At 30.9% G+C, this 26,367-nt stretch overlaps 4 protein-coding genes across 4 annotated transcripts; 1 reads left to right on the top strand and 3 right to left on the bottom strand.

The window, feature by feature from the left end:
- Positions 1-6,763: 6,763 nt before the first annotated feature.
- On the bottom strand, positions 6,764-7,309 carry LOC142617018 (pectinesterase inhibitor-like). Its single transcript, XM_075789725.1, has one exon. The coding sequence runs from the start codon at positions 7,307-7,309 to the stop codon at positions 6,764-6,766; it is 546 nt and encodes a 181-aa protein (XP_075645840.1).
- A 4,611-nt stretch (positions 7,310-11,920) lies between these two features.
- On the bottom strand, positions 11,921-12,469 carry LOC142617017 (pectinesterase inhibitor-like). The gene has a single exon (XM_075789724.1). It carries the CDS (start codon positions 12,467-12,469, stop codon positions 11,921-11,923), a length of 549 nt encoding a protein of 182 aa, XP_075645839.1.
- Positions 12,470-16,668: 4,199 nt separating this feature from the next.
- Positions 16,669-17,217, bottom strand: LOC142617016 (pectinesterase inhibitor-like). Its single transcript, XM_075789723.1, has one exon. The coding sequence runs from the start codon at positions 17,215-17,217 to the stop codon at positions 16,669-16,671; it is 549 nt and encodes a 182-aa protein (XP_075645838.1).
- An 8,829-nt stretch (positions 17,218-26,046) lies between these two features.
- LOC142617015 (pectinesterase inhibitor-like) lies at positions 26,047-26,367 on the top strand. The gene has a single exon (XM_075789722.1). The coding sequence runs from the start codon at positions 26,047-26,049 to the stop codon at positions 26,365-26,367; it is 321 nt and encodes a 106-aa protein (XP_075645837.1).

Raw genomic sequence — 26,367 nt, 5'->3', positions numbered from 1 at the left:
GCCAATTTGGGTATAAATCCCACCTATGCCTAAAAGGAACCCATATGCTTGTTGGTTAAATGACTAAAAAAAAAAGAAACACAATTATTATAAAGTGAACAGATTTCAAATCCTAATGCATTAATTATAAAAAAAAAATTTACAAAATGTGAATCTAGAAAGAAAACCAGACTTGTATAAAACACAAAAAAACAAAACAGCATTTTAAACTTATATTATATTAATTCAATAGAAGAGATGATGGATAATATCAAATATTCTATACTTCGTGGCCACATGCACATGAGTATTTAGCTATCTCCTGATAATAGTTTTGAAACAAAGGGATCAATATCAAACATTCTATATTGCATGGCCACATGCACATGAGGATTTAGCCATCTTTTGTTAGGCTTTTCGAAACACGCAACAGTGTCGTGAAGTAATTATACACTTCTTTATTCGCTTCTCGGAGAGAGGATGCTTCTTTGAACGTTAATGCATCGCTACAATCAACATTGTAAGTGAGGATACCACCAGCTTTAACAAAAACTGTTTCGTAGTCACCAGCTTTCCATGCCTTCTTTGCATCCTCTATAATGTGAACAATATTTCCATAGAATACGCGGCAGCTTTCATACTGCGATGCTAATAAGGGGTCCGTGGTCTTGCTTTTGGGTGAAGCAATAAGCTCAAGGGTTTTATTAGCAGCAACATCAGCCAAGTTAATTGAAACATTGGTAAGGCCAACAAGGTCAGGTAAGGGTGCACTAGGATCGGATTTGAGAGCTTTCACGCAAAAAGAATAATCTGCATGGTTATGGCAAATATCATAAATCACTTTTTTCTGATACCAGCACATTTTTCTGTGCATGTGTTGGGCAAATCAATAGGATTGTTAGCATAAAAGAGAGCAACAAGGAGAGGGAAAAAGGGGTGGCCATTTCTTTCTTCCTGTGCTAGCACTAATGTTTGGGTTTGATTTCTTGAGGATGTATTCATTGGGTTTGAGGGAAGCTTATTTATGTAGTAGCAGTTTGTTTGTTTGTTTGTTTTTTTTTTTTTTCTTTTAATAGAATGTTGGTTGCATTTGTACAAGCTATTGCAAAACATTGTTTTTTGTTTAAAATTTGTGTTTGTCAAAAAAGGTACGAGGAGTTGCTGTTGTGAAACAGAGTTTTAAGTTTTAAAAATACAATTTTAAACTTCCAAAATGCTTAACCAAAACCAGTGCAGTAGGAGTTTGTTATTCTTTCAATAATAGGTTGAATATGACCAGAAATCCAGGGATATACTTTAAGTGGGTGGTGATGACTTGGCAAAATTTGTTTGGAAGAGAAACCATTTATTTTAGGCACTAAATTGTTAATTAGTGCCTTATATACTATATAGGTAAAAATTCAAAATTGACCTTGTAACTTTCAGCTTTTTTTCATTTTAGTTCTTTAATTTTCAGTTTTGTTATTTTAGTCCTTTAATTTTTAATTTTTGTCAATGTGGTATTCCATTAGAGTTTAGTTAGCTGCTGCCGTTAAGGGTTCTGAAATGATGCCCGTTTTGACTTTTTTTTTAAATTTATTTATAAATTTTGAAATTAAAAGAAAATAAGAAAAAAACTGTATGAAAAAAAAATTAACAGAATGAAAATGCACAGATCTTTGAGAAGTCGCAAGTTTCCGATGTACAGTCTTCCAATCTGTAACTTGTAGCTTAAATCGCAAGAGAGACCCTATTCTTCTTACTGTTGAAGGCACACCGTCACAGCTACGCACAATTTTTCTACTAATAGGTTCTAGATCTGGATATAAACTAGGAATTTGGTTGCCAAAAGCAAATTTTGCAAACAGCGACCAACTTTCTTCATCTTTGAAAAAACTTGTGACTTCTCAAAGATATGTGCATTTTCATTTTCATGTAAGGGTGCTGGGTCTGTGTTCAAGTCCCACACCCACCGCAAGGGACCAGCGACATTCCGCAGTCTCGGCTTTGGTGAGCGCAATGGGTACCTGAAGGGCGTGGTCACTGAGATCATTCACGACCCGGGTCGCGGTGCACCGCTCGCCCGGATCACTTTTCGCCAGCCCTTACGTTACAAGAAGCAGAGCCAGCTGTTCGTGGCTGCCGATGGCATGTACACTAGTCAGTTCGTGTATTGTTGGCAATGTGTTGTTTTGATTTCAGGGGAAGGGGCGTCATTCCCCTTAATTTTTTTTTTTTTTTTTTTTTTACAGATTTTTTTAATTTTATTTTAATTCTGAAATTAAAAAAAACAAACTAACGGCAGTGACTAATTGAGCTCTAACAGAATACCACATTGACAAAAATTAAAAGTTAGAGGACTAAAATGATAAAATTGAAAGTTAGAGGACTGAAATAAAAAAAGCTGAAAGTTAGAGGGTCAAATTTAGATTTTTGCCCACTATATATATAGATAGATATATAAAGGAGTGCAAGTAATAGAGGATGTAACAAGAATGATAATTCGTTTCAGTAGATGTTATTCATAACAAAATACTCATAAAGTCACCCTAAATATTAGTAAAAAGGAAAAATTGCCACATGCATTTTAACATATTTTTCAAATTTTAAGGGTCATAAACTTTTTTGAAATTGATCACCATTTTTTTTTTTTGTTAATTTATGAGAATGAGAGAATAGAATGTATTCCGTAAGTGATTTTTTTTAATCAAATAAATGTACTTCAAAAATGCTAAAAATTTCTAAAGATAGTTTATGGTATAAAAAATGGTATTAAATTCTAACCATTAATTAAACAAACTCCCCCACCCTCCCCCCGCCCTCCCCCCAAACAAAAAAATATATACTTTTTGTTAGAGAAAAAAAATACTTGATAGAAGTATACATGATTTAAGTGTGTGTGTTATGACAGGATTAAAAAACAACAACAACCAAAACAATAAAAGTGATGGTATGGTGAATATAAAATACTTCTCTTCTGTCAACATTACCATACCCTTATAACAAAAATGGGTAGTACATAATTTGTTGATGAGCAAGATGATGACATAGCGTATGTGAACTCGGTTTCACAAGTTAGCTCGCGCAGCTGGAAGATCATGAGTCGAGCAAACCTCAAAATCAATCCCTTTGTTCAAGCTACCCTCTCAAGTCTCAACTAATTAGAGCAACTAACCTATGAAAATAAATGATCTCTATGATCCCTCCCAAAATTTAGGTTAAAAAAGGTTTAACATTCAATTGACAATCATCATAACTCTTATGTTGGAAAATAAAATGTAAATCAAGACACATCAGAAAAGGAAAAGGAAAAAAAAAAAAATATATATATATATATATATATATATATCTCCAAACAAGGATTTCACCTACTAAAGACAGACGTATGGAAACAAGCATCAATGTCTCAAACTATGGCTAATGAACTTATTGTATAAATAATATTATTGGTTTACACACCAAATAAGATTGGACTTTTTTTTTTTAGAAACAAATACACAAACTGGGGATATACAGAGCTTTTCTCTCTATAAAAGAGGCCCAAAACTAACCCATCTATTGTTTGTAGATGACAATTTGCTTTTTATAGAGCTACTTTTGATGAATGTGCAAAAATTTTAAATATTTTGGACACCTGTGAGAAAGCTTCAGGCCAAAAAATGAATTGAAATAAAACGGCAATTTTCTTTAGTAAATCCACTACAAAGAGCACTAGACTGCATATTAAAGATGCTATGGATCTGCGGGAGATTACAAAGTATGAAAATATTTGAGACTTCCGTCTTTTTTTGGGAGGGGGAAAAAAGGAAAGCTTCAGCTACATCTTTTGCTTGTGTCCATGCAAAATAAAATATTTGATATTATCGGTCACATTCTGTTCAATTGAATATGATAAATGGTAAAAAAAAAATTCTTTCTTTTTATTTATTTATTATTTATATTGTTGTTAAATTAAAAAGGGGGGTTTTGGTGATAGTAAAGTTAATTCCATGTGTATTTGATTCACATTTTATAGTTTTTAATAGATATTATAGGATTTGAAACGTGTTTGCTCTATAAAAAGTATTTTTTTATGATTAATATCTTGGATTTAATCCTAGATATTTTATTTATAAAAAAAAAATCAATAATTGAATTAATTAGAGTATGTTTAGTAACCGTTTTTTTCTCATTTTTCTATTTCCAATGACTATTTTCTATTTCCAATAACAAAAAACTTGTTTGGTAAGCTGAAAACATTGAGAAATGTAAAATAGTTTTTGTTTTCAATTTATAAAGAAAAATTAAAACAACCAAAGAGCTATTTTTAAGGTGGGTTTGGACGCGTTCAGCGCTTTTCATTTTTTCTTTTTTCTTTTTTGCTGCGCTTAGGGGAACGTGCGTGCACTGTGCACGTACTTTTCAGCAACTTTTTATTAAAAATGGATCCTGTCGTACTATTCACACCTTTAAAAATTATTTTACTACAGTATTTTCAGTTTTCAGCTATATCCAAATGGATCCTTAGTATTGTATTTTCTCACACTTGTGAAAACATGGAGAAAATAGTTTCTATTGCCACTTTAATGAACCAGTGCTCTAGTTCTAACCATGCAACTAAACATATATTTATTGTTACCTACAATATTTTTTCTTTTTTCCCGTATACCCATCCCCTCTCTCTCTCTCCTCTCATAATTTCAGATTTCTTGTTCTTCTTCTACATCTTTTTCAGATTGGTATTCGTCTTCTCCACACCAAGACCATTCCCTTCCTCTTTCTCTCCCTTCCTAATTTCAGATTTCTATTTTTCTGGAAGCAGATCTACAAGTCTTTCATAGATTTTGGAAGCCCATCAATCATAGATACACATATATCAACCAGATCTGCAAGTGGTTCACATTTGTTCAAACTTCTATTACGTAATACCTCAAGAGTATCAATTGAATAAACCCATGTAAGAAACAAAACAAAATCTATATTCTAACTAATTTCAGGGCTAGTGTTTGGGATTGGTTCTATTGTTAATTTTTATTGTGAAACAGTAATTTTATAATATGTGGAATGGAAGTAGCTAGTGGCCGGTGGGCATATTGATCTATTTCCATGGTTTTACAGTAACACTTAATATGATTTTACTATGGGAATCTCTTCAAGCTTCTTGGCTTAATCTCATTTTAACGAGTTACACTGCAACTACCAGAATAAATTTCATTTGAATCCTGTTATTTCTTTTTTTCCTTTTTTGGGGTTGAATTTTGTGTTGTTTTGATCCCTCTATTTTTGTCTTGTAAATTGTAATGAAGCTCTTAACAAGGTGCTCTTCCATAATAATGTTGACAAAGGAATGAAATGAGAGCATTGCAGTTGCGCAAGAACGCTGCTGATGATAATACTGATTGTAGAAGGGGCTAGTAAGCTTTTTCCTAATCTGCAAAAACCGCTCCATCAACGTTCACTTTATACCAACCTTGTGCCGGAGGACACTAACGTTGTAACTCTTGTTCCATCCAGCGTGAGAGAATATTCCAATAAATTACTTTGGTTTGGGGAAAAATGTGTCTTTGTTGTAATAAAAAAAAAGTTTCTTTGAGTCTTTTATCTTGAAAAATAAATACAAAAAAATCCCTAGTCCTGCAATTTTTATCAATATTTTTCCATTTAAATTGGATTTAAAGAGTAATCGTATATATCATGAAAAATAAAAGAATAGAAGGTTTTAAAGTTTGGTTTTCAAAACAGAAAACTGATTTTTTTTTTTTAAATCTCTAAAAATAGAACAAATTATTTTAGACAGTGGACAAAAAATCAACACTTGTATGACAATATTATAATGGCGAAGATTTTTTCCCCCCTTTATAATTCATTAGTATCAGCAGGAGAGGAGGGAGTTGAACCTATATGCTTTAGAAACACTAAGAAGTGCCCACTTCAAGGCTCTTGGCTATTATAATGATAAAGAAAAAAATACTTATCCTATGTCGATAACACAACCTTACCTTATGATTTTATTTTTATCAACAAAAGAAATTATAGCAACTAAAAAACAGTTGTATTATTTGCATGCATGATGACATGGCATAATGATGAGTCTTGCTGATCTCTTAACGAGCAGCCTCTGTTTGATTTAATTACCCTCCCAATTAACTAGTTAGATTGACTAATCCATGGATACAAACATATGTTTTTTTTATTTATTATTATCAAATAAAGGCTTCATGGTATTAATAAACAATCATTTTTTTTTTTGGTATTGAATAAAGGTTTTATAGTAGTAATTTATTTGTTCGTCCTATGATATGGAGTAATTAAAAAATATTATAAGTGTGATTGCGCAGCTCTATTAATTCATGTCAAAAGGTTGTCCAGAATGAATTTTAATTAACTCAATTGGTGAGTTTTCTATGGGTGTTAATTAGATAAAAGATCTGGTCAATTTGGGTATAAATCCCACCTATGTCTAAAAGGAACCATATGCTATGTTGGTTAAATGATGAAATTAAAAAATTAAAAAAAACATTTATTATAAAGTGAACACATTTCAAATCCAATAGTATTTATTATAAAAAAAAGTTACAAAATGTGAATCAAGAAAGAAAACCACACTTTGTATAAAACACACAAAAACAAATACAAAAACAAAATAACATTTTAAACTTATATATTATATTAATTCAATAGAAGGTGATGGATAATATCAAATATTCTATACTTCATGGCCACATGCACATGAGGATTTAGCTATCTCCTGACCGGAGTTTTGAAACAAAGGGATATTAATATCAAATATTCTATATTGCATGGCCACATGCGCATGAGGATTTTTTTAGCCAATTTTTGTTAGGCTATTTGAAACACGCAACAGTGTCTTGAAGTGGTAGTTATACACTTTTTTATTCATTTCTTGGAGAGGGACTGAGTCGGGGGATCCTAATTCATCGCTACAATCAGCATTGTAAGTGAGGATACGTGCAGCAGCAACAAATACTTTTTCGTAGTCACCAGCTTTCAATGCTTTCTTTGCAGCTTCTGTCAGGTCGATAATATTTACATACTTTTCATGGCAGATTTCATACTGCGCTGCATATGAGGGGACCATGGTCTTGCTTTTGAGTAAAGCCATAAGCTCGATGGTTTTATTAGCAGCAACAGCAGCTTGGTTAATTGAAATCTTGGTAAGGCCAATAACGTGGGCTAAGGGTGTAATAGGATAGGATTGGAGGAGTTTCAAGCAAACAGGAGAATGTTTGTGTTTAGAGCAAATATCATTAAGCACTTTTTCTGATAAAGTGTACTGTGAATGTGCTGGGCTAATGAATAGGATCGTTAGCATAAGAGAGAGCAACAAGGAGACATAAAAAGAGGGCGCCATTTCTTTCTTCCTGTACTAACACCAATGGTTGGGCTTGATTTCTTGAGGATGTATTCATGGGGTTCGAAGGAAGCTTATATAGTAGTAGTTTGTTTGTGTTTTTAATAGAATGTGGGGTACATATGCATAATCTGTTGCAAAATGACGTTTTTTGTTTGAAATGAGTGTTCGTAAAAAAGGCATAAGAAGTTGCTGTTGTGAAACAAAATTTTAAGTTTTAAAAATGCAATTTTAAACTCCCAAAATGCTTAACCAAACCAGTAGCAGTTTGTTATTCTTTCAAAAATAGGCTAAATATGACCAGAAATCTAGGGATATACTTATTAAGTGGGTGGTATTGACTTGGCAAAATTTGTTTGGAAGAGAAACCAATTATTCTAGGCACTAAATTGTTAATTAGTGCCTTATATACTATAAAAACGGAGCACAAGTAAGAGAGGAAATAACAAGAAAGATAATTCGTTTCAGTAGGTGTTAATAAATGTGTTATTAGTAACAAAATACTCATAAAGTCAGCCTAACTATCAGTGAAAATGAAAAATTGTCACATGCATTTTAACATGTTTTTCCAATTTGAAGGGTCATATACTAAAAATTTCTAGAGATAGTTTAGGGTATAATTAAAAAAATGGTATTAAATTCTGACCATTAATTAAGCAAACTCCCCCCACCTCCCCCCCCCCCCCCAATCAAAAAATATATACTTTTATTTTGAGAAAAAAAAAAAAAAACTAGATAGAAGCATATATGATTTAAGAGTGTATATATACACACACACACACATGATTTTCCATTTAAAATGCATATAAAGAAGAGCTGTATTCTCGCCCAAAAAAAAAAAAAAAAAAAAAACAACAACAACAACAACAAAAGTGATGGTATGGTGAATAGAAAATACTTCTCTTCTGTCAACATTGCCACACCCTTATAACAAAAAAGGGTAGTACATAATTTGTTGATGAGCAAGATGATGACATAGCATATGTGAACTCGGTTTCTTAAGTCAGTTCGGCTGGATGATCATTAGTTAAGCAAACATCAAAATCGATCCCTTTGTTCAAGCTACCCTCCCAAGTCTCAACTAGTTAGAGCAATTAATCTATGAAAAGAAATGATCACAATGATTCCTCCCAAAATTTAGGTTGAAAAAGGTTTAACATTCAATTGACAATCGACATAACTCTTAGGTTGGAAAATAAAATGTAAATCAAGACGCATCAGAAAAGGAAAAAGAAATGTAAATCAAGAAAAACTAAACAACACAAAAAATTAACTTTTATTTTATATATATATATATATATATATATATATATATATATATATATATTATGTGAATTATAAACAAGGATTTCACATATAAACATATTATGTGATCACTATGATTCCTCCCAAAATTTAGGTTGAAAAAGGTTTAACATTCAATTGACAATCGACATAACTCTTAGGTTGGAAAATAAAATGTAAATCAAGACGCATCAGAAAAGGAAAAAGAAACGTAAATCAAGAAAAACTAAACAACACAAAAAATTTAACTTTTATTATATATATATATATATTATGTGAATTATAAACAAGGATTTCACCAGCTAAAGATAGACGTATGGAAACAAGCATCAATGCCTCACAAATTCAGTGAATAAACTTATTGTATAAATAATATTCTTGGTTTACACACCAAATAAGGTTGGACTTTTTTTTTTTTTTTGAGAAACAAATACACAGGGTGGGGATATATAGGGCTTTTCTCTCTATAAAAGAGACCCAAAACTAACCCATCCACAGTTTGCAGATGACATGTTGCTTTTTATAGGGCTACTTCTAATGAATTTGCAAAAATTTTAAATATTCTAGACACCTGTGAGAAAGCTTCGGGACAAAAAGTGAATAGAAAAAAGACGTCAATTTTCTTTACTAATTCCACTACAAGGAGCACCAGATAGCATATTAAGGATGCTATGGGTTTGCTAGAGGTTACACAGTATGATGAATATTTGGGACTTCCGTCTTTTGTTAGGAGGGGGAAAAAGGAAAGCTTCAATTACATCAAGGAAAAGGTATGGAGAAAACTGCAAGGCCGGGAAGATAAACTTTTATTTCAAATAGGACAAAAAATTCTTCTCAAATCAGTAATATAGGCCATACTAACCTTTGCCATGCGGTGCATTAAATTAACTTGGCTTGTGTCGCGATATAAAAGCTCTGATAAAAAAATTTTGGTGGGGATATCAGAGTGATCAAAAGAAAATCCAATGGCTTAAGTGGGAGAAGATGACTAAATCAAAAATGGATGGAGGAATGGAATTCAGAGACTTGGCTCATTTTGATGATTCTTTGTTGGCTAAACAAGCGTGGAGGTTATTGCATAGCAAATCCTCCATTTTCGACAAGGTGTTTAAAGCTCTTTTTAAAAAAACTAAACATATCTTTATTTTTACCTACAATATTTTTTCCCTTTTCCCGTAGACCCATCCCCTTTCTCTCTCTCCTCTCATAATTTCAGATTTCTTGTTCTTCTTCTACATCTTTTCCAGATTGGTATTCACCTTCTTCACACCAAGACCATTGCCTTCCTCTTTCTCTCCCTTCCTAATTAATTTCAGATTTCTATTTTTCTGGAAGCAGATCTACAAGTCTTTCACAGATTTTGGAAGCCCATCAGTCAAAGATACACATCTATTAAGTAGATCTGCAAGTATTTCACATTTGTTCAAACTTCATAATTTCTTTTTTCAATTATACAAGGATATTGGGGAAAATGGGCATTTGCCCCTAATTTTAAAACTATACAATAAAATGGCTTTGTTTTGAAATTATCTAGCTAAATGCCACTATTTTTGAAACTCAATTTTAACAAAATCGAATTTTGTGTAAAACTCGATATCTTCAAAATCGAGTCTTGTGTATATTTTTAAGTGTAACACGACATTAGTAATATCAAGTTCTACTTAAACTTTCAAAAAAAAAAATTAAGTGGAAAAATATGCATAGAACTCGACATTACTAATGTTGAGTTTCACCTGTAACTCGATTAAACAAGGGCATTCTGCTAAATAATTTCAAGATATGGGCATTTTGCTACATAGTTTATAAATTAGGAGCAAATGCCCATTCCCCCCCTCCCCTCACAAGAATATTACATAACCTCAAGAGTATCAATTGAAACCCATGTAAGAAACAAAAAAAAAAAAAAAATCTATTTCTAATTAATTGCAGAGCTAGTCTTTGGGGGATTGGTTCTATTATTAATTTTTATTGTAAAACAGTAAATTTATAATATGTGGAATGGAAGTAGCTAGTGGGGGGCATATTGATCTATTTCCATGGGTTTACAACAACACGTAATATGATTTTAATATGATTTTACTATGGGGAATCTCTTCAAGCTTCTTGGCTCAATCTCATTCTAACGAGTTACACCGCAATTACCAAAATGAATTTCATTTGAATTCTGTTATTTCTTTTTTCCTTTTTTGGGGTTGAATTTTGTGTTGTTGTGATCCCTATATTTTTGTCTTGTAAATTGTAATGAAGCTCTTAACAAGGTGCTTCCATAATAATGTTGACAAAGAAATGTAATGGGAGCATGTAATTCAAAAACAAAAATTAATAATTTTTTCTTTTCAACTAACCAAACATGTTTTCCAATTTGAAAACATAACAATTTTTTTTTCTTTTTTTCTTAAAAACAAAAAATTGAAAATAGAAAACAAAAAAATTTACCAAATATAGACTTAGAATCTGGTTTGAGTAGTCTTTGGACATAAATTAATAGCCTCGCACAACCAATACATAAGCACAGGTGTGGGAAGGGATGTGTCCATAGGTGGTAAACATAACGCTAATGGGTGGTTCCTCCTCAGCCACGTTAACCCAAGCCTGTCACAAATCTTTTTTTTTTTTTTTTTTTTGTGTGTCAATGTATTCTCACAGTAAAATTGTTACCCATATACGGCTGTCATTGCTACATTGCCTAACCAGAAGCAACCAAAAAGCATTAAAACTACGAATACTATTACTATCATTTGTATTGCATATTAGAGTTCTCAAAAACATGTTTTATATTTTTTAACCTTTTTGGATAATGATAGTAATTTATTTGTTCCTCCAATGATTTGAAGCAATAAAATAATATTGTAAGTGTGATCTCGTGGTTCTATTAATTAATGTCAAAAGGTTGCTCAGGATGGATTCTAATTTACTCAATTGGTGAGTTTTTTTGTTGTCGTGGGATAAAGGATCTAGCCAATTTGGGTATAAATCTCACCTATGCCAAAAAGGAACCCATATGTTTGTTGGTTAAATGATTAAAAAAAAAAACACAGTTATTATAAAGTGAACATATTTCAAATCCTAATGCATTAATTAAAAAAAAAATACAAAAAGTGAATCTAGAAAGAAAACCAGACTTGTATAAAACACAAAAAAACAAAAACAAAGCAGCATTTTAAACTTATATTATATTAATTCAATAGAAGATGATGGATAATATCAAATATTCTATACTTCATGGCCACTTGCACATGAGGATTTAGCTATCTCCTGATAATAGTTTTGAAACAAAGGGATTAATATCAAACATTCCATATTGCATGGCCACATGCACATGAGGATTTAGCCATCTTTTGTTAGGCTTTTTGAAACACGCAACAGTGTCGTGAAGTAATTATACACTTCTTTATTCGCTTCTCGGAGAGAGGATGCTTCTTTGAACGTTAATGCATCGCTACAATCAACGTTGTAAGTGAGGATACCACCAGCTTTAACAAAAACTGTTTCGTAGTCACCAGCTTTCCATGCTTTCTTTGCATCTTCTATAAGGTGAACAATATTTTCATAGAATACGCGGCAGCTTTCATACTGCGATGCTAATAAGGGGTCCGTGGTCTTGCTTTTGAGTGAAGTTATAAGCTCAAGGGTTTTATTAGCAGCAACATCAGCCAAGTTAATTGAAACATTGGTAAGGCCAACAAGGTCGGGTAAGTGTGCACTAGGATCGGATTTGAGAGCTTTCACGCAAAAAGAATAATCTGCATGGTTATGGCAAATATCATAAAGCACTTTTTCTGATACCAGCACATTTTTCTGTGCATGTGTTGGGCAAATCAATAGGATTGTTAGCATAAAAGAGAGCAACAAGGAGAGGGAAAAAGAGGGGGCCATTTCTTTCTTCCTGTACTAGCACCAATGTTTGGGTTTGATTTCTTGAGGATGTATTCATGGGGTCTGAGGGAAGCATATTTATATAGTAGTAGTTTGTTTGTTTGTTTGTTTTTTTTTTCTTTTAATGGAATGTAAGTTGCATTTGTAGAAGCTATTGCAAAACATTGTTTTTTGTTTAAAATTTGTGTTTGTCAAAAAAGGAATGAGGAGTTGTTGTTGCGAAACAGAGTTTTAAGTTTTAAAAATACAATTTTAAAACTTCCAAAATGCCTAAGCAAAACCAGTGCAGTAGCAGTTTGTTATTCTTTCAATAATAGGCTGAATATGACCAGAAATCCAGGGATATACTTTAAGTGGGTGGTATTGACTTGGCAAAATTTGTTTGGAAGAGAAACCATTTATTTAAGGCACTAAATTGTTAATTAGTGCCTTATATACTATATATATATATATATATATATATATATATATATATATAAAGGAGTGCAAGTAATAGAGGATGTAACAAGAAAGATAATTCGTTTCAGTAGTTATTATTCATAACAAAATACTCATAAAGTCACCCTAAATATTAGTGAAAAAGAAAAATTGCCACATGCATTTTAACATATTTTTCAAATTTTAAGGGTCATAAACTTTTTTGAAATCGATCACCATTTGTTTTGTTAATTTATGAGAATGAGAGAATAGAATGTATTCCGTAAGTGATTTTTTTAATCAAATAAGTGTACTTCAAAAATGCTAAAAATTTCTAAAGATTGTTTAGGGTATTAAAAATGGTATTAAATTCTGACCATTAATTAAGCAAACTCCCCCCACCCCCCCCCCCCCCCCCAAAACAAAATAATATATACTTTTTGTTCGAGAAAAAAAAAATACTTGATAGAAGCATATGTGATTTAAGTGTGTGTATATAATGTGTGTGTGTGTGTGTTATGACAAGATTTAAAAAAAAAACAACAACAACAACAACAACAACAGCAAAAACAACCAAAACAACAAAAGTGATGGTATGGTGAATATAAAATACTTCTCTTCTGTCAACATTTCCATACCCTTATAACAAAAATGGGCAGTACATAATTTGTTGATGAGCAAGATGATGACATAGCGTATGTGAACTCGGTTTCACAAGTCAGCTCGTGCAGCTGGATGATCATGAGTCGAGCAAACCTCAAAATCGATCCCTTTGTTCAAGCTACCCTCTCAAGTCTCAACTAGTTAGAGCAACTAACCTATGAAAATAAATGATCTCTATGATCCCTCCCAAAATTTAGGTTAAAAAAGGTTTAACATTCAATTGACAATCATCATAGCTCTTATGTTGGAAAATAAAATGTAAATCTAGACGCATCAGAAAAGGAAAAAGGGGAAAAAAAAAATATATATATATATATATATATATATATATCTCCAAACAAGGATTTCACCAACTAAAGGCAGACGTATGGAAACAAGCATCAATGTTTCAAACTATGGCTAATGAACTTATTGTATAAATAATATTCTTGGTTTACACACCAAATAAGATTGGACTTTCTCTCTATAAAAGAGGCCCAAAATTAACCCATCTGCTGTTTGTAGATGACATTTTGCTTTTTATAGAGCTACTTCTAATGAATGTGCAAAAATTTTGAATATTTTGGACACTTGTGAGAAAGCTTCAAGCCAAAAAGTGAACTGAAATAAGACGGCAAATTTCTTTAGTAAATCCACTACATATAGCACTAGACAGCATATTGAAGATGCTATGGATTTGCAGGAGATTACAAAGTATGAAAATATTTGAGACTTCCATCTTTTTTTGGGAGGGGAAAAATGAAAGCTTCAGCTACATCTTTTGCTTGTGTCCATGCAAAATAAAATATTTGATATTATTGGTCACATTCTGTTCAATTGAATATGATAAATGGTATAATTTTTCTTTTCTTTCTTTTTATTTATTTATTATTTATATATTTGTTCAATTAAAAAGGGGGGTTTTGGTGATAGTAAAGGTAATTCCATGTGTATTTGATTCACATTTTATAGTTTTTAATAGATATTATAGGATTTGAAACGTGTTTGCTCTATAACAAGTATTTTTTTTATGATTAATATCTCGGATTTAATCCTAGATATTTTATTTATCAACAAAAAAATTCACTAATTGAGTTAATTAGAGTATGTTTAGTAACCGTTTTTTTTTCTCTGTTTTCTATTTCTAGTGACTATTTTCTATTTCCAATAACAAAAAACTTGTTTGGTAAGCTGAAAACATTGAGAAATATAAAATAGTTTTTGTTTTCAATTTATAAAGAAAAATGAAAACAACCAAAGAGCTATTTTTAGTGTTGTATTTTTTCATACTTGTTAAAACACGGAGAAAATAGTTTCTATTACCACTTTAATGAACCCGTGCTCTAGTTCTAACCAAGAACTAAACATATTTTTTTTTGTTACCTACAATATTTTTTCTTTTTTCCCGTAGACCCATCCCCTTTCTCTCTCTCCTCTCATAATTTTCAGATTTCTTGTTCCTTTTCTACATCTTTTCAGATTGGTATTCGTCTTCTTCACACCAAGACGATTCCCTTCCTCTTTCTCTCCCTTCCAAATTTCAGATTTCTAGTTTTTTAGAAGCAGATCTGCAAGTCTTTCACATATTTTGGAAGCCCATCAATCATAGATACACATCTATCAAGCAAATCTGCAAGTAGTTCACATTTGTTCAAACTTCGATTATCAATTGAAACCCATGTAAGAAACAAAACAAAATCTATATTCTAACTAATTGCAGGGCTAGTGTTTGGGGTTCTATTATTAATTTTTATTGTGAAACATTAATTTTATAATATGTGGAATGGAAGTAGCTAGTGGTGTGCATATCGATCTATTTCCATGTTTTTACAATAACACGTAATATGATTTTACTATGGGGAATCTCTTCAAGCTTCTTGGCTCAATCTCATTTTAACGACTTACACTGCAACTGCTAGAATGAATTTCATTTGAATTCTGTTATTTCTTTTTTCGTCTTTTTGGGGATGAATTTTGTGTTGTTTTGATCCCTCTATTTTTGTCTTGTAAATTGTAAAGAAGCTCTTAACAAGGTGCTGCTTCCATAATAATATTGACAAAGGAATGTAATGAGAGCATGTAATTAAAAAAAAATTAAATTAAATTTTTTTTTTCAACTAACCAAACATGTTTTCCATTTTGAAAATATAACAAAATTTTCTTTTTTCTTTTTTCCTTAAAACAAGAAATTGAAAATAGAAAACAAAAACATTTACTAAACATAGCCATAGAATCTGTTTTGAGTGTCTTTGGACATAAATTAATAGCCTCGCACGATCACATAATCACAGGTGTGGGAAGGGATGTGTCCGTAGGTGGTAGACATAAGGCTAATGGGTGGTTCCTCAACCCCGTTAAACCAAGCCTGTCACAAATATTTTATTTTTTTGTGTGTGAATGTATTCTCACAGTAAAATTGTTAGCAGCATATGGTTGTTATTGCTACATTAATTGCCTAACCAGAAGCAACCAGAAAGCATTAAAACGTCAAAGACATTATGATATATATATGTTCGAACAAAAGCATTTAACTACGAATACTATTACTATAATTTGTATTGCATATTAGACTTCTAAACAACATTTTTTATATTTTTTAACCTTTTTGTATAATAATATTAATTTGATTGTTCCTCCAATGATATGGAGCAATTAAATAGTATTATAAATGTGATCTCTCGGTTCTATTAATTCATGTCAAAAGGTTCTTCAGGATGGATTCTAATTAACTCAATTGATGAGTTTTTTTTATAGTCATGGGATAAAAGATTTGGCCAATTTGGGTATAAATCCCACCTATGCCTAAAAGGAACCCATATGCTATGTTGGTTAAATGATAAAAGAAAAAAAATTATTACAAAGTGAACACATTTCAAATCCTATTATATTTATTAAAAAAAATTACTAAATGTGAATCAAGAAAGAAAACCAGACTTGTATAAAACTCACAAAAACAAAAACAAAGCAGCATTTTAAACTCATATTATATTAATTCAATAGAAGATGATGGATAAATATCAAATATTCTATACTTCATGGCCACATGCACATGAGGATTTAGCTATCTCCTGATAATAGTTTTGAAACAAAGGGATTAATATCAAACATTCTATATTGCATGGCCACATGCACATGAGGATTTAGCCATCTTTTGTTAGGCTTTTTGAAACACGCAACAGTGTCGTGAAGGAATTATACACTTCTTTATTCGCTTCTCGGAGAGAGGATGCTTCTTTGAACGTTAATGCATCGCTACAATCAACATTGTAAGTGAGGATACCACCAGCTTTAACAAAAACTGTTTCGTAGTCACCAGCTTTCCATGCTTTCTTTGCATCTTCTATAATGTGAACAATATTTTCATAGAATACGCGGCAGCTTTCATACTGCGATGCTAATAAGGGGTCCGTGGTCTTGCTTTTGAGTGAAGCAATAAGCTCAAGGGTTTTATTAGCAGCAACATCAGCCAAGTTAATTGAAACATTGGTAAGGCCAACAAGGTCGGGTAAGGGTGCACTAGGATCGGATTTGAGAGCTTTCACGCAAAAAGAATAATCTGCATGGTTATGGCAAATATCATAAAGCACCTTTTCTGATACCTGCACATTTTTATGTGCATGTGTTGCGCAAATCAATAGGATTGTTAGCATAAAACAGAGCAACAAGGAGAGAGAAGAAGAGGGGGCCATTTCTTCCTTCCTGTACTCGCACCTAGCACCAATGGTTGGGTTTGATTTTTTGAGGATGTATTGACAGGGTTTGAGGGATGCTTATTTATGTAGTAGTAGTTTGTTAGTTTGTTTTTTTTTTTAATGGAATGTAAGGTGCATTTGTATTAGCGGTTGCAAAATGGTGTTTTTTTTGTTTAAAATGAGCGTTTGTAAAAAAAAGTATGAGGGGTTGTTGTTGCAAAACAGAGTTTTAAGTTTTAAAAACGTAATTTTAGACTTCCAAAACGCTTAATCAAACGAACATGTGTAGCAGTAGTTTGTTATGCTTTAAAAAATGGGCTAAATATGACAAGAAATCTTGGGATATACTTATTAAGTGGGTGGTATTGACTTGACAAAATTTGTTTGGAAGAGAAACTGTTTATTTTAGGCACTAAATTGTTAATTAGTACCTTATATATACACTAACTTTTGAGCACGCGCTTTAGGCTTTTCTATTTTTTTTAGATAAAGGTTAATAATTTGCATCTTTTATAGTATATATTTTCTTTCAAACAAATAATAAGGATAAATTTTAGAGATAAGCACTAGCTATGGAAAAAATCCTCAATTTTAGGAGTTCTTATTTTAAATTCAAAATGAAATTTGATATTTGATATTTATGACCCTATTTGTAAATGAAGTTACCCTTCATTAATTTGAGTATTTTCAAACTATGTAATTTCTTTTTTGAACATGAAGGGCAAAAAATCCTAAATTTTAAGAGTTTTATTTTTGAATTCAAAATGAAATTTGTTATTTAACATTTATGACATTATTTCTAAATGAAGTTACCCTTCATTAATAAGGGTATTTTTGAATCACATAAAAGTCTAGTTAAAAGAAGAAAATCTTCTTATATATAGTATAAATATTATTAATAAGTAAAACTCAGAGAAAATTCAATTAAAATTTTAAATTAGAGTCTAATTTTATGCCACTTGTCTAATTTAACTTTTTAAATATTTGTGCAAATGTGTTATTAACAGTGAAAACCAAAAAGATCACATTAATTACAATCATTTTTATTTGACTTTTTTAGACCGATGAAATGCACCAATTTTGGAAAAGAAGTGGCGCATGGATGGACACATGGATGGAAAAGAGGTCTACAATTCTTATTTTCTTTTCTAAAGGAGGTGCATTTCAAAGGGTTTTTCATTAATTGCATTGATTTCAAAGGAGGTCTACAATCATTTTCTCTTTATGTGGATAAGAATTGCATTGATTTGTAATTAATGTGGATAAGAATTGCATGTAGACTTCTTTTAAAAAGAATTGCACCGATTACTTACAACCAGATGAAATGCACCAAGTATAGATAAGAATGGTAGACTTTTTGATACATACCACCGCATATTTTTGGTGTAGTGTTCACTCCACAATTATAAATGCTTGTTAGGGTTGGGAGGTAAGGGCTGTGGTTTAAGTCTCTAGGAGGAAGTTTCACATACATATATACTTAGATTAGGCTAGAGTAAAAATTATATCTTGTATAAAAAAAAAATTTATGATACATGATTTTGGGTATTCAAAAGGTTATTTATGTATCTTATATAGGAAGAGAAAATCACTTAATTCCTGTTTAGTAGTAGAGAAAATCATGGGGAATGAATTTGAAAGAGATAGAAAATGACCACGTGAACGTTAACATAACTAACAATTGCTAATACATACGATTTTCTCTACCCACAAAAGAAGCAATTCTCAGATTTTTTTTAGAAAATTTCATGATATACTTCTTCCGGCTAAATCCCTTTGATTGTTTTAATTAAAATTTTCTTCTTTTTATTGGCAGGTCAAATGAATATTGGCACCTTCCAAAAATCTTATGCCCATGTAGTGGTAGCATCTTTAGCAGCTCATTTTTTTGGATTGTCCTTGATATCTAAGCTGTTGATATGGCCGTAACTAATATTTAAAATTTGAATAAGAGATCTGAGGTTAAATTCATGGCTTACACTAAAAACTGATTGGTGTCTTGATTTAATAATAAAGAGGTATTATTAAGAGCGAATATCATAAGTTAAAACTTTCTCTCAAAAAAAAAGTTTAAAATTAATTTTGAATATAAAAATTCAATGATTTTATGTAGGAACCAAAAACTCCTATATCCATAATTTGAATTTGCAGCTTATATTTATCTTTTCATTGGTTGTTTAGTTTTAAATACACTTTTATTTTCATGGCTTATAAAAAAAAGGGGTAGAATTTTGCAAGACTTTTTCCATACCACAATCAAAAATATTGTTCTTCCTTCATGATGCTTTATTATAATGAAGAATTGTAATTTATCTTACGGGTAAAATCAGGGACGGAGCTATGCTTTGGCATTGGGGGGCAATGGCCCCCCCAACTTTTTTGAAAATTTGATATATATATATATATATATATATATATATATATATATATAGACACAAGTTTAATATTTGATTCCAAAGTATATACACTTAGCCCCTCTCCAAAATATTTACAAATTACCACATGAAACATCCAAAAAAATAAAAATAAAAATCGACTGACCTTTCTTTTTGCCCAATTGCCCCAAGAATAATTGAAAAACCTTAAGACAAAACCTTAAAACCAGGAAAAAAAAAAAACCACAGTCCTCTCTCTGCGATGTGTTGTGTGAGGAAGAGACTCTAGCTACTCTGCCCCTTTTTTTAATTTTATGAAACCCAATCTCCATCTCCTAGCTCTTGCTTCTCTCTCTGCTTGTATGTAGTGATAAAGTATAGAACCAGTAATGATGCGGGTATTTCTCAATTTTCAAGTATAAAGGTGTGGCCTCTAATATTTAGACCAAAACAGAAAAGAAAAGGTTTTTAATAAAAACAAACTTGTGGCTATCGTTAGAGGACTAGAGTACTGGGTAGTGCTCTAAAGACTAATAAGAAGAGGGGGAAAAAAAAAGAAAAAGAAAAGAAATTGGTTGTTTGTTTGACTTTTGTGGTCTTAGGACAATAGAAAAGTTATTTATTTAACGTTTTGTAATGATTTTTTTTTTTTGAGAAACTTTGTAATGAATTGTTAATATTAATATTGTTGTGACTTTATTATCAATAAATTATTAACATTAAACTTGTTATGTCTGTGGGCGTGTTTATTTGGGTTTATGTTTGAGATTAATTTCATGGGGAATGTTGTGAATTTGGGTGTCCCTAGCATCATTCAAAGAAAAGTTATAAATAATTCATAAACTAATAATATTTGGGATTAGTGTTGATGTCCGAATTTTTGAAAATCCTAAAATAAAATCTTGAAACATTGACCAACAATGAAATTGGTATTAGTTTATATATTGTTGTGTGATTTTGGATTACATTTACAAATATGAGATTATGATGTTAATGAACATGATAAAATTTGATAAGCTTACATTAAGCTTGCCCCCACTAGGTTGGAAGTCTGGCTCCGTCCCTGGGTAAAATACTTTTCTTTGGTTCACTTATCTGGCTATTACTTGCGCCTGATAATGTTTTTTATTTTTTGCTTTGTATTACAGACCAGAGATGGTTGTTAGATGGTACCATTCGCATACATGAATTTCGATGCTGGCTCTTTAGAATGGACATAAATATATAGTAGGTCGTGTAGGTTATTCTTATGTATTTCTTTTACTTTTTACCTTTTTTGGGGGCACCTGCTACATTATTTATTTGGCACTATTGTCAAATAACCAAAAAGATTTTTATTTTTTATGGTACACATTTTATGGTTTCATAGAGTGAATATACGTCATCTAAACGCCAAACTATTTATAGTAAGATTAAAAAATCAATAAATTTTTTTTCTTAAGCTCATTATGCAAGTTACAATAGTATAAATACCCAATTGAATTTTCTAACTGATATTGGCTGGGTTTCCTTCTAGATTGCAGATTGATACTGAGTTTGATCAAGTCATAAGATTCAGGTAACACCTATCACTTTTTCTTCTTTATTATAGTTTGTTTATAAAAACATATTGTTGTGGATTTTAAGAAAATTAACATATAGAGAGCAATTCCAATTTCCAACAATCACTACTAATTTGAACCGTTAAACAATCCAATTCAAATCCGAAAAAAGAAAAATATGTTTGAGTAGTTCTAAAATGATAAAAACTTGAATATATCCATGTCGTAATTAAATTTCATTAACTAATGTCCTATATGTTTAATAACCCAAGTTAACATCGATAGCACTATTACAATTATCAATTTCTGTGCATAAGCACGAATTGTAAAGCTCATAGAAAGTTCAATTAGAATTTGAAAATTATAATCAAATTTTGTGTCATGTGTCTAAATTTACGTGGAGACCACACCATAATTATCCACTTAAGTTTGTGCTATGTGTTCACTTAAGTTTTTTAATCTTTGTGAGTTAATGAGTGCAAAATGAGTTAATGAGTTAAGAATTTAATATTAATGAATTGTAAAATTTAAATAAATAAAAAACCAATTACATATACTTAATAAAAATCACCACCCAACAAAGATCACTACACGTTCTATCTTATTAAAAATTAGAAAGAAAAAAAATAATAAGTAGTATCATATTTAGATAAGAATTTTAATATGTAACTTATTACATTTAATTTTTAAAAAATATAATTTGACTAATTACTTATATTTTTATGAAAAACAATGTGTTTAATTTTAAATGTATCTATACATATGTATGTGTTACATGATATTTTTTTTAATAATTTGACTAATTATTTAAATTTTTATAATAAAATTTGTATTTAATTTTAAATGTATCCTTGTGTTTGCATAGGTTACATGCAAGTAATAAATAGTACAAAATGAATTTAGATTAATCAATTGTTTAACTAATTTTAGGTATGAAGTGAAGAATTAATGCTGAATTACTATAGTTTGACAGCGAGGTCAAACCATTAAAATAATAATTTCAAAATGTCCATCAAATAAAAAATTGAAATTAAGGAGAAAGTATTTGTATAATTTTATGGTCAATGTCTATTTCCTAAATTAATTAGGTTATAACCCATGTTTAGTAACGAAGATTTGATCTTACTTTTTACTTAAGTGATTGAGGAAGCCATCTCAATTTTCACATTAAGTATTATAAATCACTTGATCCAAAAACTAATTGATGTCTTGGTCTGACAATAAAGAGCTATTATCAGGAGCGAATACCATAGGTTGAAACTCTCTAAAAAAAAAAAGGTCACTTGACAACAAGATTAAGAATTAAATGGACACTTCTCACAAAATTAAACCACAATTAGAAATTAATTTTGGATTTTAATAGCATATTAATATATATATATATATATACACACACACTAGCCAAGAGTTTTGGGTTCATTTTGCACCTTAAGTAGTTTCAAAGAAGACATCCAAAGTTCAAATCTTCTTCCCCAACCATCCAACTAATAAAAAACAAAAAGATAATTGTAAATTAACCCTATCCAATGCCTCAATACCTTTGAAATAAGTCTATATACCAAAAAAAAAAAATCAACAAAAGATTTGAAAAGGATATTAGCGATGGGCTCATATGAGAGCAGTAAAAACTTGCTAAAGCAATTGTTGTGAAAAATATTGTATCAGTGGCGTTGTTCATACTTTTCGTTAATAGGAGCAGTTTTTTCTAGGTGAAATCAACTGACCAATGGGACTTATTAATAAGCCCCTCCGGTCTTCATCCGGCTGGCTTTTAAGGCTCAATGACTTTGCTCTGAAATAACAAGAAAGAAGATGCACCGTATATATAAGTTGGTGGATCTTAAGATTTTGTCAGAAGGAACCATGTTTGTGTTAATATGGATAACGTTTCACATTATTTAAATTAATTTTAAAGGTAAAACAAAAATGTAAGGCCAAATGATATGCCACATGCCACATACAATTGTTTGAACAACAGGTTTTTGTTTTCTTTTAGAAGTTTGAATCTTTATCAATGATTCAATATATAGTTTTTTTTTTTTAATCTTTTTTTGAGAAGGAATCAGTGTATAGTTTTTCTTTTTAATGGAATAAATTAGTGTATAGCTTTTTTTTTTTTTTTTGAGAGTTTCAACCTATGGTATCTACTACTAATGATAGCTCTTTATTATCAGAACCATTTTTGTAAGACGGGCATTGAACTCTAGATCTATTATTCAACTATTAGAGACTTTATTTGTTGAGTTAATTAGAACCCACAAATCAGTGCATAGTTTTTTTAATTTTTTATTTATTTGAGAAACACACACACACACACACACACACACACACACACACACACACACACATATATATATATATATATATATAAGGGAAGGGGGATGACATTGACATAGTTAGTTACACGTTTTCTTGACATTGACATAACCCATAGTAATAAAATAATGACATAAATTGTTGCTACCTTATTTTCTTCTTAATTTATCGAAACAAAAAAAAAAAAAAAAAAAAAAAAAAAAAAAAAAAACCCACTTCAGGGACCAGGGTTTAAAATTTAAATCCTGACCTTTTACTTTATCTGAGTAGGTAATTCCATTTGGCCAAGAGGGTGTTCGCGTAAATGACGAGTTAAACTAATTAATTTGGAAAATTAAAACATATATAGTTTGGAAAAAGCAAAGGACATTTTTTTGGCCAGTACAAGTGTGATTCAAATTTTATTTTTTATTTTTTACAATTAAATATATACAATAGTAGGGGATTTGAACATTGTTCTCCTAATAAATGAGAGAATGTTAGTTATTGATTTATACAATTCTTAGCAATTCACTTCTTAGACTTTAAAATATCTCTTGCACGTAGACAAGGTAATAATTTGGTGCACTCTTTAGCAAGGAAATCACAATTCTTACCACATATATCAGTCTGGATGGAAGATGTACCACCAGACCTTGTAGCTGTATTGCAGGCTGATTCCACTAGCCTTCATTAATAATACGTTTGGTCCTCTTTTTCCAAAAAAAAAAAATCTTAATTAATTTAGCTTCATATCGTCAATATCTTGCAAAAACATGAATGGCTATACAAATATGGATCAAGCTCTTAAATGTTAGGTCTAAGAAAATTATATCTATCTTTTTTTTAAATCTATCAAAAAAATATCTATAGCAAATTATATGGTGCTATTGAAGGAGTAATTTTATTCCCTATTTTGAGAAAATAAAGATATGGTATTTTCACTTTTCACATTATAATGTATCTATTAATTAGATTTATGGTGGATCCATTATTCATGTGTGAAGGAGTACTATGTCTGTTATATTCTAGGAGAATCCACTAATCTTTTCTTCCTTCCAAAGTTCCAATGTCATATGATATTCTCTCATCTCACATGGATGGTAGATCTAACCATAAATTTCGTTATTGAGACCTATTATTATGTGTTTTCTATAAATTAAAAAAAAAAAATCCATTATTATATAATAGATAAAAATCCTCCTACCTCTAACTTTCACATTATTTAAATGAAAAAAATAGTACTGTGTGATTGCAATCACACAGTACTACAAAAATTTGTAGTGTTGTATGCTTTGTTTATTTTGAAATAAAATATTTTTAATTCTAAAATATTTTTAAATATTTGATATGACGATGAAAATTTTTCAAGTAAACTATCAAAACCGATGAACGAACTAGCCATCAAAGTTGCTAGTATACTATAAAAGGAGTGCAAGTCAGAGAGGATATAAAAAAGAAAGATAATTCGTTTCAGAAGGTAACAAAATGTACCTCATAAGTCACCCTAAAGATAAATAAAAAAGAAAACTTGTCACGCGCATTTTAACATATTTTAATATACTTTTTAGAAATTGATCACTATTTTTTTTGTTTGTAAATTTATGAGAATGAGAGAATAGAGGATGTGTTCCGTAAGTGATATTTTTTAATCCAATAAGTGTACTTCAAATATCTACAAAAAAAATTTCTAAAGATAGTTTAGGGTATTATTAAAATAAAATGGTATTGAATTCTGACCATTTACTTAAGCAACCCCCACCAAAAAAAAAATGATAGAAGCATATATGATTTAAGTGTTTCCTCACATTTTCCTCAAATAAAAAAAAAGTGTTTTATCACCTATATATATGATTTTCCATTTAAATTGTATTTAAGAGGAATGGTATTATGATCCAAAAACAAAAACAAAAACAACAATAGCATCAAAAGCGATGGTATGGTGAAGAGAAAATATTTCTCTTATGTCAACATTACCACATCCTTATGATTTTAACAAAAAAGGTTAGTACATATATTTGTTGATGAACAAGATAATGACATAGCTTATGTGAACTCGGTTTCAAAAGTCAGCTCGGCGGAATGATGAGTCGAGCTGACCTCAAAATCGATCCCTTTGTTTAAGCTGCCCTCTTAACTAGGGGAAATTATAGAAACTTTTGGCTAAGAATTCAATAGTCGGAGAGATTATAACTTAATTATAAGGAAGGATTTGATATGAATGCCACCTATTGAAATGTTTTATCCTTTTTTCTCTCTCTAAATTGCCCCTCCTTTACCATGGTTGTGTTAATATCTCATTCCAGCTTCTCTGTGCGTGTGATTTTTTATTCAATTTTTTTTTAAAAGAAAGTAAAAAGAATTACCCCTCCTTTTATGGTACAATGCAATTGACACTTTTTTTTGGGCACCAATTGACGCTAATTATGTGCCTAAAATAAATGGTTTCTCTTCCTAACAGACCTAATCAAGCTAAATACACCTCCTTAATAAGCATATCCTCAGATTTCTTGTCATAATTGTCCCATTTTGAAAGAATAACAACTCCTACATAAGCTTCCCTCAAAACCCTATATATCAAACCCAAAAATTGGTAATAGTAAAGTATGAAAGAAATGGCCCCCTCCATTTGTGCCTCCTTGTTGCTCTCTCTTACGCTAGCAATCCTATTGATTTGCCCAACAAGTGCGCAGCTAAGTGTGAAGGCTGATGAAGGTGTGCTTCATGATATTTGCTCTCCCCATAGAGATCCTCCCTTTTGCTTGAAAGCCCTAAAATCCGATCCTCGAACCATCACAATCGACCTTGTTGGCCTTACCAATATTTCAATCCACTTAGCCGATGTTGCTGCTAATAAAACCTTTGCCTTCATTGGCTCACTCGTCAACAAAACCTCGGACCCCAAGTTAAAACCGCAGTATGAATTCTGCCACTAA

The sequence above is a fragment of the Castanea sativa genome, chromosome 11 (genome assembly GCF_040712315.1).
Source record: "Castanea sativa cultivar Marrone di Chiusa Pesio chromosome 11, ASM4071231v1".
Taxonomy (NCBI): Eukaryota; Viridiplantae; Streptophyta; class Magnoliopsida; order Fagales; family Fagaceae; genus Castanea; species Castanea sativa.
Note: the sequence above shows the minus strand (reverse complement) of the source record. Positions and strands in the feature narration are given on the sequence as shown.

Excerpts from the sequence above, each read along its gene's own strand:
- LOC142617016 (XM_075789723.1), bottom strand. The coding sequence starts at position 17,217 with ATGGCCCCCTCTTCTTCTCTCTCCTTGTTGCTCTGTTTTATGCTAACA.
- LOC142617015 (XM_075789722.1), top strand. The coding sequence starts at position 26,047 with ATGGCCCCCTCCATTTGTGCCTCCTTGTTGCTCTCTCTTACGCTAGCA.
- LOC142617017 (XM_075789724.1), bottom strand. The coding sequence starts at position 12,469 with ATGGCCCCCTCTTTTTCCCTCTCCTTGTTGCTCTCTTTTATGCTAACA.
- LOC142617018 (XM_075789725.1), bottom strand. The coding sequence starts at position 7,309 with ATGGCGCCCTCTTTTTATGTCTCCTTGTTGCTCTCTCTTATGCTAACG.